At 43.3% G+C, this 16,458-nt stretch overlaps 1 protein-coding gene across 12 annotated transcripts in view; it reads left to right on the forward strand.

The window, feature by feature from the left end:
- ppfibp2b (PPFIA binding protein 2b) overlaps positions 1–16,458 on the forward strand; it is an 89,887-nt gene that overhangs the window by 58,099 nt on the left and 15,330 nt on the right. For 5 of the 12 annotated variants that reach the window (XM_078948191.1, XM_078948189.1, XM_078948190.1 and 2 more), the window contains exons 7-19: positions 297–524; positions 1,253–1,345; positions 4,545–4,673; positions 8,011–8,122; positions 8,288–8,320; positions 9,553–9,614; positions 9,688–9,763; positions 9,831–9,913; positions 9,993–10,060; positions 10,534–10,599; positions 10,677–10,737; positions 10,928–10,963; positions 13,843–13,999. In XM_078948191.1, the coding sequence (XP_078804317.1) occupies positions 297–524; positions 1,253–1,345; positions 4,545–4,673; positions 8,011–8,122; positions 8,288–8,320; positions 9,553–9,614; positions 9,688–9,763; positions 9,831–9,913; positions 9,993–10,060; positions 10,534–10,599; positions 10,677–10,737; positions 10,928–10,963; positions 13,843–13,999 (1,204 nt within the window). The remainder of the gene's footprint in view (positions 1–296; positions 525–1,252; positions 1,346–4,544; positions 4,674–8,010; positions 8,123–8,287; positions 8,321–9,552; positions 9,615–9,687; positions 9,764–9,830; positions 9,914–9,992; positions 10,061–10,533; positions 10,600–10,676; positions 10,738–10,927; positions 10,964–13,842; positions 14,000–16,458) is intronic. The other 7 variants (XM_078948196.1, XM_078948195.1, XM_078948198.1 and 4 more) reach the window with 4 other exon arrangements.

The following is a 16,458-nucleotide window of genomic DNA, read 5'->3' on the forward strand; positions in this document are numbered from 1 at the left end:
AAAAGCTTTTGTCCTCTTTGCAGGTTTTAGTTATTTTCTTGCTGCATCAGATTGTTTTCAGGTTTTTTTTGTGTCTTTACTTAATTTCTATTTTTGTTTCATCCAGATGTTTCTCCCATGTAACCCTCTTCTTTCATTCAGCAGTAAATGAAATATGACAACATCCATGTCCCTGAGCTGACTTTGTTAACAAATGTGTAATGTTTGACTCTCCATCCTCTCACCTGGCCTTCATTAATCTGTCTCTTCCTCTCCTCGTCTTCCCGTTCACGCCGGTTTCGCCGCCTCTCTCCCAGTGTGTGGTAAACTTCATCAGCGAGCTCCAGGAGCAGATGTGCAGGTTTCAGGCGGAGATAAGCACTCGCATCCAGGAGAAAAAAGCCCTTGAGGAGAAGGAGGCCCTGCAGGGGGAGCCCAGAGGACACCCAGCGTGGGGGTGCGGTCCTCAGGTCGGGCTAACCAGTCCAGAACCGGGCCTGTCGGGCTCAAATGCCTGGAATCAGTCGGGAGGACAGAGTGTGCACGTAGGGAGCCTTGAAGGATAAAATCCTGCTACCCTCCTACCCCATCATCTTGCTCCCTCTCTTCCTTTAACCAGTCCACATACCCCAGTTTTCAGGGTTTCCATAGAATCAAACTAACAGCCTCTGTCTGTGGTGGTGTGTGTGTCCTGCAGGTGGATGGGGCTCTGATTCTTGCAGAAATGAGACATTTTTTCCAAATGCTTGAGGAGTCACTGATCAACAGAGAAGTCTTCCGTAACTGAAGGAACATTTCTGTGACCCGTTCCTCGAGTATCTGAAAAATCTGACGTTCTGAGTTCCTCTCTGTGACTGGGGCGTAGAGGTTTCATGTGATTTGGTTTGGTTGCATGACAGATTACTAACACGTTTGAGTCCTCTTCCCCCCACGCCGACCAAGCGGGGGTCGAGTCCTGAACAGAAGGGTTTGCTCAGAGGACAGTGGTGTTCTGGGTTCCCCCTCTTTCTGCCTCTTGATAACCGCACGCAGTCTGTTTCAGGTGGATCATGATTTCTGTCTTAACCCTGTGCTGTCCAGCCTGGGTGGTCTTCATAGCTGTCAGAAGCACCTCCCCTGATTGTTTGTTAGCATGCCTGCAGCCCCGCTGATTCTGACATTTGGATGATTTTCTTTTGAAAACTTCACAACAATGTCACAGTTATGCGCTAGTGTGCTCTCGTTTAGGGTTGCATGTGTGAATAAAACCTTCTGTGCTTTGGTTTGCCTGCAGAATCTGATGCAGGAAGTGAAGCAGCTGAAGAACAAAGTGGAAGAATTGGAGGGGCAGAAGAACCAGTATGAGAGGAAACTCAGAGCCACCAAGGTACACAGAACCAGAGGACCACTGGCACCTTCACTCATGAAGCATCAGAACAAAAATAGGTTTTGTTTTGCTATCAGTGTAAAAAAAGTCCAGCATTCGTCTTCTTCTTCTTTGGTTAATATTTTGTAACTAAAAGGAGCCTAAAGCCTTAGTCACATGCACCCGTAAGGGGGTTGATCTGTACGGGTGATGGCGTTGTCCGGTCTAGTTGAAGGTCTTAGTTCCTTTGAGGCTCGTAAATGGAGCGTACCATTGTCGTGCGTGTGGTAAATGTATAGTTAAGTATTTGTAACTATATTGTAAGTAAATGCTCAAAGGATTGACACTGTCTTACAGTGACAACAATCAAGTCATTAGTGAGGTGTAAGCACTGGCCCCTTACTGACTGTGCCCAAATGCTGCACGCATGTGCAAGCATGTGCACGCATGTGCACGTGATACGCACGTGATACGCAAGTACGAGTAGGATGTCCACAAAAACTACACTCTGATTGTCAAATTTAATTAATTCTAAAAGTCAGGCTGCAAACAAGGAGCGTGCATTTATCACGTGAACAGCACTACTGGCTCCCTGTGCAGTGTGAGGGATTTAGGAGGAACTTTACAAATGTCATGCATGCGTCTCACCGAGTTCACCCTTACTCGTTTAAAGACCCACTCCAATAATAATAGGGGTTTTGGCCTTTTATTTTACATGTTCTTGTATCGTTTTTTGTGGATGGAGGACATTTTTAAAGAAAATTAAGCTTAAAATTGTGTTCTGAATATTTCTTTATTCAAATCGTTGTTATTTAGAAGTCAATTTTTAAAATGCAGTTTGAAAAAACCTGTAGCAGTGATGCAGCTGCTAAACTCGGCAGCTGCCTGCTTCGCTCCATTCTGATGCATCCACTTACAGACAAATAGATCCATGAACGACTCAGTTTTCCTCGTCTGAGCTGGAATCTGGATATAAACTGCACGGATGGATAGCCCTAATATTGCTCGATGTTTTTGTTGCACCCTTAAGGCCCGTACACACCGGGACGAATATTCGCCAGGCGTTATTCGCCAGCGTTTTTTCGCCACGTTTTTTGTGTTCACACCCACGCGATTTTCGCTGACGATGAGCCGAGCGAACATGCAATTTCATTCCCTGACATTAGATGGCGCTTAATGTAAACAGAAATACTCCTTTACACAAGGTGGCGCTGCGCAACTTTACGCTTCTTAAAGTCGCTTTTCACTCAGAAGAAGAGAGCAAGTATTTACGCGCTTGTCAGAATAATACAAAGAAAACATGAATATTTCAAGCACCAGTAGCTCCAACTGGTGCTTGGTTCGGGGATATTTTAGAATGTCCGTCATTATTTCTCCGCGGCAGTGTAGACGCCACTTGGCGTCTATCTTCTTCGCTGGTATGTGTTCTCAGCAAGGAAGTTTTGTGTTTGAGCGCCCCCAAGTTGTGTTTTACTGTAACTTCAGAAGCTCCAGACACGTGTGCAAAAGCGCCATTCTCATTGGTCGAATAGATTTCAACGCGAGGCGTCAAAAAAAAAAACGAGGTGTTTTTTTTTTTTGACGCTTTGACGCGTGGCGTTTTTTCGCGTCGGTGTGCACACTCACATTGGTGCCCTTTGTTTAGTCACGAGGCGTTAAACGTCGGCGAAAATCGTCCCGGTGTGAACGGGCCTTTATGTTAGCTTGGGTTTGGGAGGGGCTTTACTGTAGCGGGACAGCGCATAAACAAAGGGATGATGGGAAATGAAGTCAGGCCTACTCTGCCCCTACAGTCCTGCCCACAACTCAAAGACAAATTTCTGATTAAATCTTACCGCTTTGTTTGATTTGGCTAAAAACGGCATCATCATAAATAAAAGACCAACAAAAAGAAAAAAATACAAAAATTAAAGGCCATGGGAACAACATATCAAATTATGATCAGAGTGGGACTTTAAGTGTTAACTCTGACCTGACGCCTCCAACAAACCCACAGAAAGTTATGTGCATGAATAATTTCACCTCAAGAGTTCGCCAAGCAGTCTGCAAGGCCTTCTGTGTGGTCAGTACAGGTTCGTCTGTTTTTCACCTGCTGACAGCCATCCGTAAGGACAGTTGGGACTAAGGCTTACAAAGTTTTCAAACACTGTTCAGCTGTTATCTTACATTTGTTTTAGGGTTTACTTGTAATAGACACCATATAGCATGGGTGCCCAAAGTAGGGCCCGCGGGCCAAATTTGGCCCACCAAGTCATGCCTGTAGAGGCTGCGGAGTGTTTAGTGAAAACCCCTTAACCTTTCCCATTCATTCATGGAGCGACAACGGCAGTGGCAAACGGATAAGAGGCATTTTAAACAAATATGGGAGGATTTTTCTCCTGAAATCTTTTCTGAGGCTGTTTGTCTTTTTGGCAGCAGTCCGTGGCTATACTTAAAGAGTACAACATATGCCACCACTACAAGACTAAACACACAGTTTTATCCAAACAAAAAGGTGAAAGACAAATTCTAGGGAGTTCCAATCTAAACTTCTGTCACAGCAAGCCACCCTCATAATGCCCTGGGCAGCACAGGACAGCGCCACATTGGCTAGCTACCAAAGTTCGCCGTTAATTGCCAAGAGCAGAAGATCGAGAGGGATTCAAAGAAAAATGTCACCAACTTTTTAGTCTCACTAATCTGTGTTACCTTCAAAAGTACAAATAAATAAACTAAACTTTATTCTTTATTCTCTGCTTTTATTTCATGACGTGCAAAAAAAAATTATCCCTGGCCCACGGACCGGGATCACATTTAGATTTAGGCCCTTTGAGCGAAAACGTTTGGTCACCCCTGCCATATAGGTACTCTATCAAATAGTTTTTATGTTCTTTCTAATATAATGACGTGAATCTATAAGACACAATAACTTGCCAGATAACATTTCACTGAAAGAAAGACCTTTATAGACAAAGGTCAGCCATTAGAGCAAGTTTACTGGATTTAAAATAACGATATCTCACAAATATCTGTTACATAATTCCAGTAATAATAAACGTATATATTTAGTGTTTTTTGAGTTTGTTGAATGAAAGCTTTTGTCTTTTTTTAATTGATTGCTTTGCTGCGACTAATCTGAAGGAGGTGCCTCTCTTATTTCAACACTTCCTCCTTCTCTCTCTTACTCGTTTTCTCCTCACCTCCTTTAACTCATCCCCCTCTTCCTGTCTGCTCTCTCCAGCTCTCCATCTCTTACTCTCTCCATGTGTGTTACCAGTCGCTCATGACCCAGCTGGCCAGCCTCAAGCTGACTGTGGAGCACACACAGCTGGAGAAGCAGCACTGGGAGGAGCGCTGGCGCAGCACACAGGTGCCTCCTCTTCCTCCTGCTCTTCCTCCTTCTCCCTGGTGCAGTCTTTGCTTTGGTGGCTTTTGGCTGCTCTCCTCCTCTACCCCTTCATCTGTGTGTTGTAGGTCTGCTTTATCCGTCTGTCTGTGTCTGGTCTGAGTTCACTTTTTGTTAGTGCTGTGGTGAAAAAAAGGTTGATAATTGAAAATGATATGTGAAAACTAAACGGAGCTGAGATGATGGGTGTGGGGGAGGAGCCTGATAAACAGATTTTGCTTTGTTAACAAGCAGTAAAATGCGAACAAAGCTGCAAAGATGTCCACGCCACATGGGGCCCATCTGCCTCCAGCTAAACTATCACTCGTTTTGACAAATGGATCAGCTGACATCGTCCAGAAGGAAGACTCCAATTTTCTCAGCCTTTCCCCCTGGCTTTGCCACTGTATGTTTAGATTCAGGTTCCCTCTAAATGAAGCGTTTGACTGATTGATTTGGTTGGTGGGTTTGGTGGTCCAGGATGCAGACTGCTGAAAACAGTGCAGAGCATCATGGTTGCATGATGGAGTTGTGTCTATCTTTGAAACTCATTGTTGCCTGTTTCTTGCAAAGCAGCTGGAAGAGCTGTTTGGTTTGCACATAATAAACATACAAGTCTGCACACACACACACACACACACCTGTCTAACACCTGTCCGCTGCAACAGCTGCAGCTCGCTGACTGGTTCAAGATTCCCTCTGAAATGTTTTGTTTTTCATCGAGCGAGTGTGAGAAAAAGGTCACAGCAGACCTGGAAGGAAAGCTTTGTTCAGAAAAAGGAACTCTGCCCACAGATGGAAGCGCAGAAAACCGAACAGAGGGCGAACAGGAACAGAAGTGTTTCCTGAAAACAGATTACTCTGCGATGTCATTATCGCACGAAATCTGAGAAACATTCAGACTCTGAGATCTTCTGCTGGTTCTGCTGTGCGTCATTCTGCTCCTCTCCTTCAGGCGTCTTTCCAGATAAACACGTCCAGCTCCTTCAGCAGATCCATGCTTGAATTTTGGGTTTTTGAAATGGGAGACAGGTTTTTATGTTTGTTCAAAAAGATTTGGAAAAGCATTCACCTCTTCAAAAACATTGTGCTCAGACACATAAGAAACAAACAAAGCTTTTTCAGACTTATAGCATTGGTGCAAAAGTTGGGCGCATGCTCTTGGACTGAACTTTTGAACTCCCTTTGGTAAATGGGTCGATCACTAGGCTGCAGCTGAGAGAGTCGTGATACGTGGAGAACCTTCGAGCATCCAGATGTTGAACATGGAGGTCGTTATTGGCAAACTGGGACAAATACAGAAGTCTAACAACAAAACACAAATTGGGTTCAGATCCTTCCAAGTTCCCCTCAACAATCCCTGTGTTAGGAGGGGTCCTGTCAGAAGGAGGTGCAGGAAAACTACCCTCTCATCCATGTGGGGATTTTCCAGTCAGGAGAAGACAGAATTGAGTGAGCCCACATTTAGTCAGGATCTCTGAAGCTCTCACAACCAAACTCAGGCTCCTCCGTGACTAAGTGGGGGGGATCCACCTACCAAGAGCCGGTTTTGGTAGCTGATCACACAGCAACCTCTCTACCTTTTACTGCTGTTCAACCCACAGTGCACCTGAACCCCGTAGCTTCTCCTGCAAAGGCTGAGGCTTTGGACTGTATTAGCATAGGTCAGCCCATTAGGAATCTTTGCACTAAGCTCCTCCCTCAGGCTGGGTTCTGGGTTGGTGCCTTGGTGACGTTGGTCTGGGGACTTGTCGCCGAGTTGTAGAAGTTCTCCTTCTAACGGAGCTTTTGTGAATCACCCTGTGACTCGTCACCCAGGACCAGGAAATGGAATAAAAGTTCAGCGATTGAGGAAACATGTGTCGTGCAATGTGGTTCTAATGTGGGCAAGAACATTCATGAATCTGCATGAATGCAACAACTTGCAGTTGAATTCTCCAGTCAGACTTGAGTCCTGATTTTGTTTCCTTTGTCCTAATGTTTAAACAGCTGTTGAATATTTCTTAACATTGGTTTTATGTAGGCCTGTGCAATAAATTGCACATTTATTGTCATCGTAATATCAAGGGAGCCGGTTTAGCTCGTGCTGGTTTGCGGCGCCTTCCGTCCGTGAAACCAGGGTTCGACTCCGGGCTTTTCCCTGTTCCCTTCTCTACTTCTGTGCCGGTACCAAGCCCGGTTGCTTTGAGAGGGTTGCGTCAGGAAGGGCATCCGGCGTAAAACATTGCCAAGTTTACCATGCGACTCGTTCGCTGTGGCGACCCCTGACGGGAAAAGCCGAAAGAGAAACAACATTGTCATCGTAATATCAACCTGTGTGAAACGCTTATTGCAAAAGATGGTGTAAACTGCAATAAACAGTTACCTTAAATGTTTACACAAATGCTAAAGCAATTTCATGGCAGTTTGAACCAAAATAAAGCCATTTACGTGTTTGACCAATCGGTTGGATTTCCTACATGTCGTTGACCAACGGAATGGTGCCCCTTCATCTTAGATGCCCAACTGCTATGTAGTCGCTTGGAGAATATGTTTAGTTTTGTTGATTGTTATTTAAATACAACTGTTGCATTGAAGTGGAAATAATGTATTTGTTGTTTTGCTGTTTGTCCATGTATTACAAGTATATCATTATCGCAATATTGATTGCTAATATTGCACATCGCATGTTATCTCATATCGAGCAGTTTTGTGCAATTTTTCACCTACAAATTCTGCTGGAGTCACTGAGAAGATTCCTCTTGTATTGTCCTTGTTCTGCTGAGGCTTGAGGGCAGGTTGACTGTTTCCAGTCCATGCATTCATGGAGCATAGTCAGAGTTGACTTTTGCAAATCTGTGCTGGCCAGTGTGCATGTGTTTCATATGTTTGAAGCACGGATCTCCTACCATGTCTTTGCATGTTTTGCTATGCTGTGGTTTGGTGTTCACTGATTTATCCCAATGCTAAGCTTTTATAAGACTGGATCTGTACCTTTAAAGCCCTGATGCTGGCCTCCCCCTCTAGATGTTTTGAAGTTTGATGAAGCCTAAAGGTTGTTGTCACCAGACTGTCATGTGCTTCTGCAGACGGAGGGCACAGCGCGTGTCAGGGCTGGTACAGAGGGAAACTACTGTCAAATAATGTGTCTTTTGTTTGATCCTCGTGTTGTGTTAGCAGCTGTGTGCAAGTATGCAGAGAGCAGACATGTCCTCATGCAATACTAAAGTATGAGTCTTTTGATGAAACACATTTATGGAGGGGGCAATAACCACCAGAAAACACATTATCCGGATATTCATTGACCTGGAAAACAAAGTCGTCCTCTATTTCTTCTCTACAGACAGAAATGTCTGAGCTCCAGCAGCTCTTAGCCTCCAAAGATGCTGAGATCGAGTGCCTGCAGACACAGCTTCTCGCCAGAGATGGCAGCGCTAACGACAACGCCAAGAGAGGTAAGTGTGACCAATCAGAGCAGAGCCGGTCTCAATGTGGACATGTGAGTGACAGCCAGCGGTCTGCACATCTGTCAGCTCCTATAACTGTAACACCTAACCCACATGCCTCTATCCTCTGACTCTACTTTCTTGTTCTTGACTCTCTGCTGCCCTCTGGTGCAGAGGAGGTGTATATCAAGCAGCTGATTAACAAATGTAAGACGCCATGCTTACTTCTACCAGCCCAGTTTCCAACCAAACCGTCGAATCAGCTTAACTGCTTTGATTTTTAGTTTTTGGCGGTCAGTGACCTAAAATCAGAAAAAGCTGGTTTGTATTTTGGTTTGAAACTGGATCATAAAGAGATTCAGTGTGTTTATGGTTTTGAACATTTCACTTAAGTGATTGTGAGTTTTTGCATTCTTTCAAATCATCTTAAGGGGAGACACTTTGACCTGAAATAAATATTCTTATTTTAGAGCTGCCTGGCTTTATGTGATGCTGCCATATTGTGTAAAACACAAACTACACTATTCCAAGAGATGTGAACTGTAGTTGCAGTGGCACAGATGTGTTAAACACTCTAACCTGCTTTTTAAACATTTCCTCGCAGGGAGAAAAAATGTTATACATCTAATCTTTTCCACATTTTTTTCCTTTTTTCCCTTATGTTTTGTATAAAGACTTAAAGACCCACTGCAATGAAAATTGTGTTTTTAACAAGTTCATGTGGCATTTTCTGATGATGGAGGACATAAAGAAAGAAAATTAAGCTCAAAATTTCATTTCTGAGTATTTCTTTAGTGCAATTTCAAAGGTGAATTTCTTATGAACTACTGCTGCTCTGCAGAAACTGTGTCCTAGAAAACGTTTTTTAAATTTTGGCTGTAAACTGGCATACTCATATTTAAAAGACCACTGGGAACACTTTTACAATGGATTATAAGGTCAGAGTGGAACTTTAACAGATTGTAAAGTCCTTTCTGGCACTTCCTAGTCTTAAACTTAGCTGCGAAGTTTCCTCTTAAGATGACGATGTGATGAAAGGATGTGTGGTCCTGGGTTCCAGCCCCACACCCCTTGTCTGCCTCAGAGGTCATGATAATGAAAGGGCTGTGTTCAATTCAATTAAATTTTGTTTGTATGGCCCATCGTTACAACAATAGTCGTCTCAATGGGCGTCATTTCGGTAATTGTATAGTAAACATGAAGTCAGTAGGTAACGGCTAAACTTAACAGACTAGGCTAAACTGGGCATCCTGCCCATTTCAGGCGTCTGTCTCAGGTGACGAGCCCCGTGCTGTCAGTGTGTGTTTGTTGTGCTTGTTCAGTCACATTAGCATGGCTGTCGTGCATCTCCAGCATGGCCGCAGTCCCCCATCAGTCAGGGGGGAGCAGACATGAGAGCTCTGTGAGACCTGTCTTCGCTCTTCCTGCTCTGTTCTCAGATCAGGAATATCAGAGGTTGAAGGTGGGGATGGAGTCATTGCTGGCCTCCAATGACGAAAAGGTACTTTCATATTAAAGACTTTTTTCAAAGCCTCATGGGAGTTTAGAATAATTCCATGTTTTGGTGAAAACAGGACAGGCGAATAGAAGAACTGACCGTTCTGCTTGGCCAGTACAGAAAGATGAGGGAGGTTATGGCTCTCACTCAGGGTAAGAGTTCAGAGTTTGTGAAGCTGCTTCTGTCTTCTCTCTGCTTAATCCTGATCTTCGTGGTCAGGAAGCAGCGAGGAGGAGCTGAGTGGCAGCTTGAAGCTCAAAGCCATCACTCACAAAGCATACTCGGACAACCTCAGATCAGAGGTGAGAGGATTACTGTTCATGTCAAATGTGTTTGAGCTGCATAGATGAGGTAAAGCAGAGAAATGTGCCGTCTGCGCAGATGTCCTCAAGAGGCTCCTCCCCCCTCCTGCTGTCCTCCTCCCCCTTTCAGAGAGACCATGAGTCAAGGTATGAACACAAAGACACGCAACTGTATGCTCACACGCTTCCAAGCACACACATGCATGCAAACACACATACATATACACACATGTATACATGCATGCACACTGAAGTGCACACACACATGCATGCAAACACACATACATATACACACATGTATACATGCATATACATGCATGCACACTGAAGTGCACACACAGATACATATACATGCACATACATGCATGCACACTGAAGTACACACACACACATGCATGCAAACACACATACATATACATGCACATACATGCATGCACACTGAAGTACACACACACACATGCATGCAAACACACATACATATACATGCACATACATGCATGCACACTGAAGTACACACACACACATGCATGCAAACACACATACATATACATGCACATACATGCATGCACACTGAAGTGCACACACACGAATAGCTGATGCAATCCTTTGGTTGAGTTTAGTTTCCAGAACTCCTTGGACACATCGCTGATGTCGGCAGGTGAAATAAGTTTCCTGAACGGATCTTGGTGAGTCCTGGTGCAGATTGTAAAGCCTCAAACTGACCCCCCCCCCAGAGGAGTCACTGGTTCTAACTGATTTCCAGGCACCGGCGCAGACTCCTCTCTAGCAGTCTCGAGGAGTTGCAGAGTGGATCTTTGCAAAAGGTCTGTAAGTGTTTCTGCAGCTCAGCAGCTTCAACTAATCAAACGTAGCCGTCTTCATCAGTCTTTCTGCTGTTTGATCAAGACGCCTGTACTCTGCTTTTAATTCTTAACAATAATTCTCTTCTGTCTGTGTGATTTCTAACCTCCTGCTCTGATTGTGTGTGTTTGCGTCTCCTCTTTTGGGCTTCAGGCTGTAGAGATCCAGCCAGTTGAGTGTGAATCAAAGGTAGGGACAGAGGTACTGATCTGCAACATCATGACATCAGGCTTGACCCACCCATAGTGCTACACTACGGCCTTTACATTATTTACCACACTTTGCATTTTCATAAAAGAAACGTTCAGCTGTAGCACAGCTGAGACTGTTTGCATGTCTTTTACATGTATTTGTTTGTTGCCATGTCAGAAAATGTCAGTTTATATCTTGGTTTGTTTCACCTAAACAAGCTAAAAAAACAACAGCAAATGATTGTAAATGGCATCAAATGACATTAAAGACAGAAATTAAAGGTATGTAAAACGCCAAATACCATTTCAGTAAAGAAAAACAAAAAAAGTCTTCTGAAAATAATTTCTAATTTTTCCAAAAACAAAATATGGGTTGTTGATTTTGATGATCAGAATAATCATTCAGGAGTGCAGTTTTCCACCGGAAAACAGAGGCGGTGATTCTTCCTCATGTTCCTGCGGTGTTCGTCCCCCCACCTGTCACAGAAACAGCACAGTGGTCACATGAACTGCAGGGTGGATGGGACTTTTGGAACATCTTAATATTGTTGTTTACATTCGAAAATATAGAGTCTAAACCTTCATCAACCTTCATGTGAGAAATAAAGAAAAAGCTTTTTCCTGGAAAGGGGAGGACACTTTCACTCAATTATCACAAAATGATGTCTTTGCCCCATAAAAATCATTAACATAAAACAAAATACATTCTAGTATAAAAATATCTCCTCTCTGTTCTTTCATGGAAACTACAACTTCCCATTTAGCTGAGGGGGGAAATGGGTTTTTGTAAACAGAATCAAATAATTTTTCTGGTTTGAAAAAAGAAAAAAAAACTAAATGTAAATGTTTTCTTGTTTCATGCTGAATTATATTGTTTTTTTCTGTAGCTTTAAATGGAATAAAGGAGTCAATGCCAAATGCAAATAAGAAAAGGCGCTAAAAGGGCCAAAGACTCGTACTCTTACTTCAAGTTGAGCTTAATTCCTGTACATTTCAGCTCCAGATTCTTCTCCTGCTCACTGCTGTGGCACCTTAGGCAAAGTTTTAACTCCATAAAAAAGAAACCGCTCCAGATTTAATGAAACTGCATCCTTTGGGTTGTAAAACAAAGGGCCAGGACCGTCTGAAGAGGCTGTCTGTTTGGGTCGGCATCATGGCTGCCTCCCTGTTCTGCTGGCCTTTCTCCAGTCGTCCCTTTAGAGCCCGCTGACTTTGATGCGTAGACTCTGCCGTGATCAGACGTTCAACCCCCCAAAGGACATTTGCTTATGCAACAGATCAAAGCTTCAGGTCACCTCAGTGCTCTCTGTCAGTGGCTGCAGGTTAAAGAAGATTATCCAAGCGGAAACAGTAAATCAGAATAAATGAGGACATAATCTCGTCAAATATTATGATAAATAAAAATGAACTGAAACATGAAGTTTCAGTCAGGAATTTATTTCTATTTAGTTTTTATTTATCACCATAATATCAACACATTCCTATCATATAGATATCAAACCTTTATTGTATAATCTGTCAAGATTAATGGTTTTACCAAATATTATAAAAAAAAGATACAGATTATTTTATATTATGTTCTATAAACAAGGTGTTTTTAATAAGAACCTGTCAACTAAAACTTTAAAATCTGTTACCAAGGCATATTGACCTTTATAACTCTGCTTAACTTTTTCTAAATGAACTCATTTGCCACTATATTTTAAATTGGTGTTTAACACAACCTAAAAATTTGATCTAAAATACTTTTTTAGCAAAAAATAACCTTTCTTTGTTTATGAACCGATTCACTGTAAAGTCCCACTCTGATCGTCTTTTGATCTCGTCTCAAATCGTTTCTGCATAGTTTCTGCAGAGCGGCAGGAGTTCATTAGAAATTCAGTGGGATCGTGGGTACGGAGCAACCCCACCCCCCTTACCTCCCCCATGGCTGAGAACTCGGAGCAGGAAGCTTGTCGCTCGCCCAGTGTATTTTGCACATCGCAAACAAGCTCTGTTTCTAACAGCCCTTTTTGTCTGCTCCAGTTTCACAACGTCTTTTTATAAAGAAATCCTCAGAATTACAATTTAATGGTTATTTTTCTTTATATATGTCATCCATCATGAGAAAAAATACTACAAGAACATGATAAAAAACCCATTTTCAAATGGAGTGGGTCACAATAAGTCACATTGCCAAATCTGTAACAGAACTCAAACTAATGTTAACATTAAACCAACATTAGCATAGGAAGCGAGTAATACATCGGCCAGAAACAGCATGGCCAAGTGAGCCCTGTGTGTTTTAAAAGTGGGGCAGAAAATGTGGGTCCCCAATGGGTTTGTTCGCAGTTTCCGTGGTGGCCCTACCTGTGTTTGCCAGTGGGCCGGTTCGCTACGCCAGCCTTCCGCCTGGTGGACAGCATAGCGAGCCAGCGAGCACTGCTGCCCAGGTGGGGCCACCACGGAAACCGCAGACAAACCCATTGGGGGCCCACATTTTCTGCCCAATGTGAGGTCATCTAAGATAGCACAAGGGTTAACCCTTGTGCTATCTTACATGACCCCACCCTTGCATTGACGTGTTCTCCCTACCATGACAAAGGTGGATAAAGGTGGAAAGATTTCATGTAATCCATGGACACCAGTGAAGATCACAAATCATTGAAGAAAAAAGGTTCAGAGCTCTGTCTAGTGGGTCTAGATGACCCAACTCCCAATGTTAAAGTGCCTAGAATAGCACAAGGGTTACAACCCACTTGGCCTTGCTGGCTAGATGTGAGGATTTTCCAAACTCACACATGTTAATACATTTTGATCGCTTGACCACATTTAAGCTACTCTCTTCAAAGATGTGTGCGTGCTATTTAAAACTCGTTTGTTTTTTTCTCTCTTCAGAGCCCGCTGACAGAGCTAAACAAGTACCAGACTCTTCCAGGGAAACTGGGGAAAAAGAGCGAAGTGAGAGCTGAGCTGAACTACGACAGAAACACAGATGCTGAGTACTCATCTCCTGTCAAGCTCTCTCCTGACCATGACAAGAACTTCACTCTCAGTGAGCTCCAAACTCTCTTTCACATTAGAAAACATTATTTTCAATAAAAAGGCTCCGAATTCTGATCTTCTGATTCAGGAGGAGAGCTAAAAAGTTGTGCTAGGAAGCTGTTTGGGTGTTTATGCTTAGAGTTTTTGTCAAGAGTAAAAAAAGGATATTGATACTCCTTTCTTAATATCTAAAGCGGCGTTCACACCGCCCACATCAAACGGCCACTTCCAATGACAAGTCCATGTAACCTCGTTAAATGCGCGTTTCAGACCTCCATGTTCAAAACTCCCATGTTCACATGTCGCACATTTGTAGCTCGTTTTTGGGCTCTTAGGACCAAACACCCAGCCACTGAACACACATTGACTCTTCAACCAGGTCAAGATTTGACCAATTAGGTATTTGGATTTGATATTGACGTATGGATAGTATCCTTTTTAATTCACGGAAGTGCCAATCTATTGAAAATTGATCATGAAGGAGAAATTAATATTTATCGTTTATGCCCGGATGGAATTCTATGACACCAAGTCTTTCATATATAGTGAAAGAAAAACCCTGGAGCAAGATTCACCAGATTTACACCACTTTAACATTTCACACCGAGCCTCTTCCAGCTGTAGGTGGCGGGCATGCACTAGCATCCGTAGAAAAAGAAGAAGCCCCTTCCTGCTTGTTCAGTGTAAACACCATGGGCTTGATGCCCAGTGTGTACGTAGCAGTGGTGGGCCGTCAGGACCTTCAAGGCCTTCTCTGAAAGCCTTAAAATATCGGAATCACGTGTTGATTTTATTTTGTCCATGCAAACCGGTACTCATTAAATCCTTCCAAATTGTCTGTCCATTTCCTTTTATTGTTTTTATGATGGTTGTGCTGCTTCCAGACAGATGGCTTTTCACATTTAGAGCATTTAACCAATCGCATTTCAGCTGTCCTTTGTTGCCAGGCCTTCACCAAGAGTTGTGAAAATCCTGTGATGCAAAATCGTCGGTCATTCATTTCCTTCAACCAATCAGGTTGTGAGTTGGTGTCAGCAGGGCCTTCTAGCAGGTTTACGTCACAGTATTCAGACCTTCTGATTGGACAGAAGTTTCAGGAAGTCACATGCGGCCTTAAAAATACTGAATGAGGAGTTGAGTGATTCAGACGTAGCACTACTGAAGGCCCAGGTGTGTGATGTACGGTCCGCCACTAGTACGCAGCTTAAGTGTATTTTATAGAAATGCTGAAAACAGAAACTGGTGTCTGTCTACATGTTTAAAATATTAATTGAACTGGTGATGTTTTCATGGTTCAGCTGTTTCTTCAGCTGTAGTCAGCGTCCGCACAGAGTTCTAGCTTTTGTGTGAGAAGTTTGTCCAAATGTCCAAAACCAGATCTGACAAAGAAACTGCTGCATCCAAACTTGATTACTGCCAACCGGCTGAGCGAACACACTCCTCACATAGAAACTGTCCAACAAGGACACAATCAAAGTCTCTGTCATATTTGAGGGGGAAAAAAGGGTCATGCAGCTCTGCAGCTCCAGAAAAGATTAGTGAGACCCATCATCCACACATGGAGAAGTCCATGTCCATGACATGAAGTCTCAACGCCTGCATGAAGCAAAAACTCACCACGTATCAACCGGACTAGTCCCTCAGCAAAACCATGCAGCACCAGAAGAAATACTCATCATTTATTATCAACAGCATAACCATGTTGTTCAAAAGAATCCACAGACTTATTGTACTTGAAAAGTGTTGAAATTACATCAAATGCACACATTCACTCGTATATTTAGTTTTAAACATATTGTTGCGGACTGAGTTCTGTCACTCAGCCTGTTGTTAGGTAGTTTGGACCAATGGGGTTCAGCCATGGGCCGAATAAGGGTATTAGGAGGGCTCATGCGGCAGTGAGCGAATAAGAAGTTGGGTGAATCGCTCTCAGCGGGAGAGACCGAGGAGTTGCTGAATTAATTGTACGGCGTTGGTTACGGCCTGCAGTAACCAGAATAAAGAACCTTAAAAGAGGTTAAGGCTCCGTGCCTCTGTGTGGGAAAGGGACACTACATTATTGTATGGCTCTCACGAAATTACATTTAAAAATATGTGGCGTTTATGGCTCTCGGCCAAAAAGGTTCCCGACCCCTGCCATAGAGGCTTCTTTCTCCTGCCCACTGAGCAGTGGTGTTTGGAGGAACTGCAGCATACAGTACTGCCTGGTTTGGAACAGGCGCTCCAGCTTGATGCAGAAGTAGATGATTACATTCCAACCAGGGCAGTCTGGGTTTCTTGTTAGAGAAACAGCAGTGAGATTAAGAAGCTCAAACCTCCATAGATCCAGGAGCATCACAGAGTTTCACAAACACTCAAACCAAGTCGTTCTTGTCGAGGTTCAATCAGCTGATTATCAACTTTCCCAAAGAACCAGGCAGGTTATTTCAGCGGCTGTCATACAAACTATCTTTAAATAAAATTCATTTG

Source organism: Oryzias latipes, chromosome 6 (assembly GCF_053564925.1).
Source record: "Oryzias latipes strain Hd-rR chromosome 6, Olatipes_Hd-rR_3.1".
NCBI classification, from domain to species: domain Eukaryota; kingdom Metazoa; phylum Chordata; class Actinopteri; order Beloniformes; family Adrianichthyidae; genus Oryzias; species Oryzias latipes.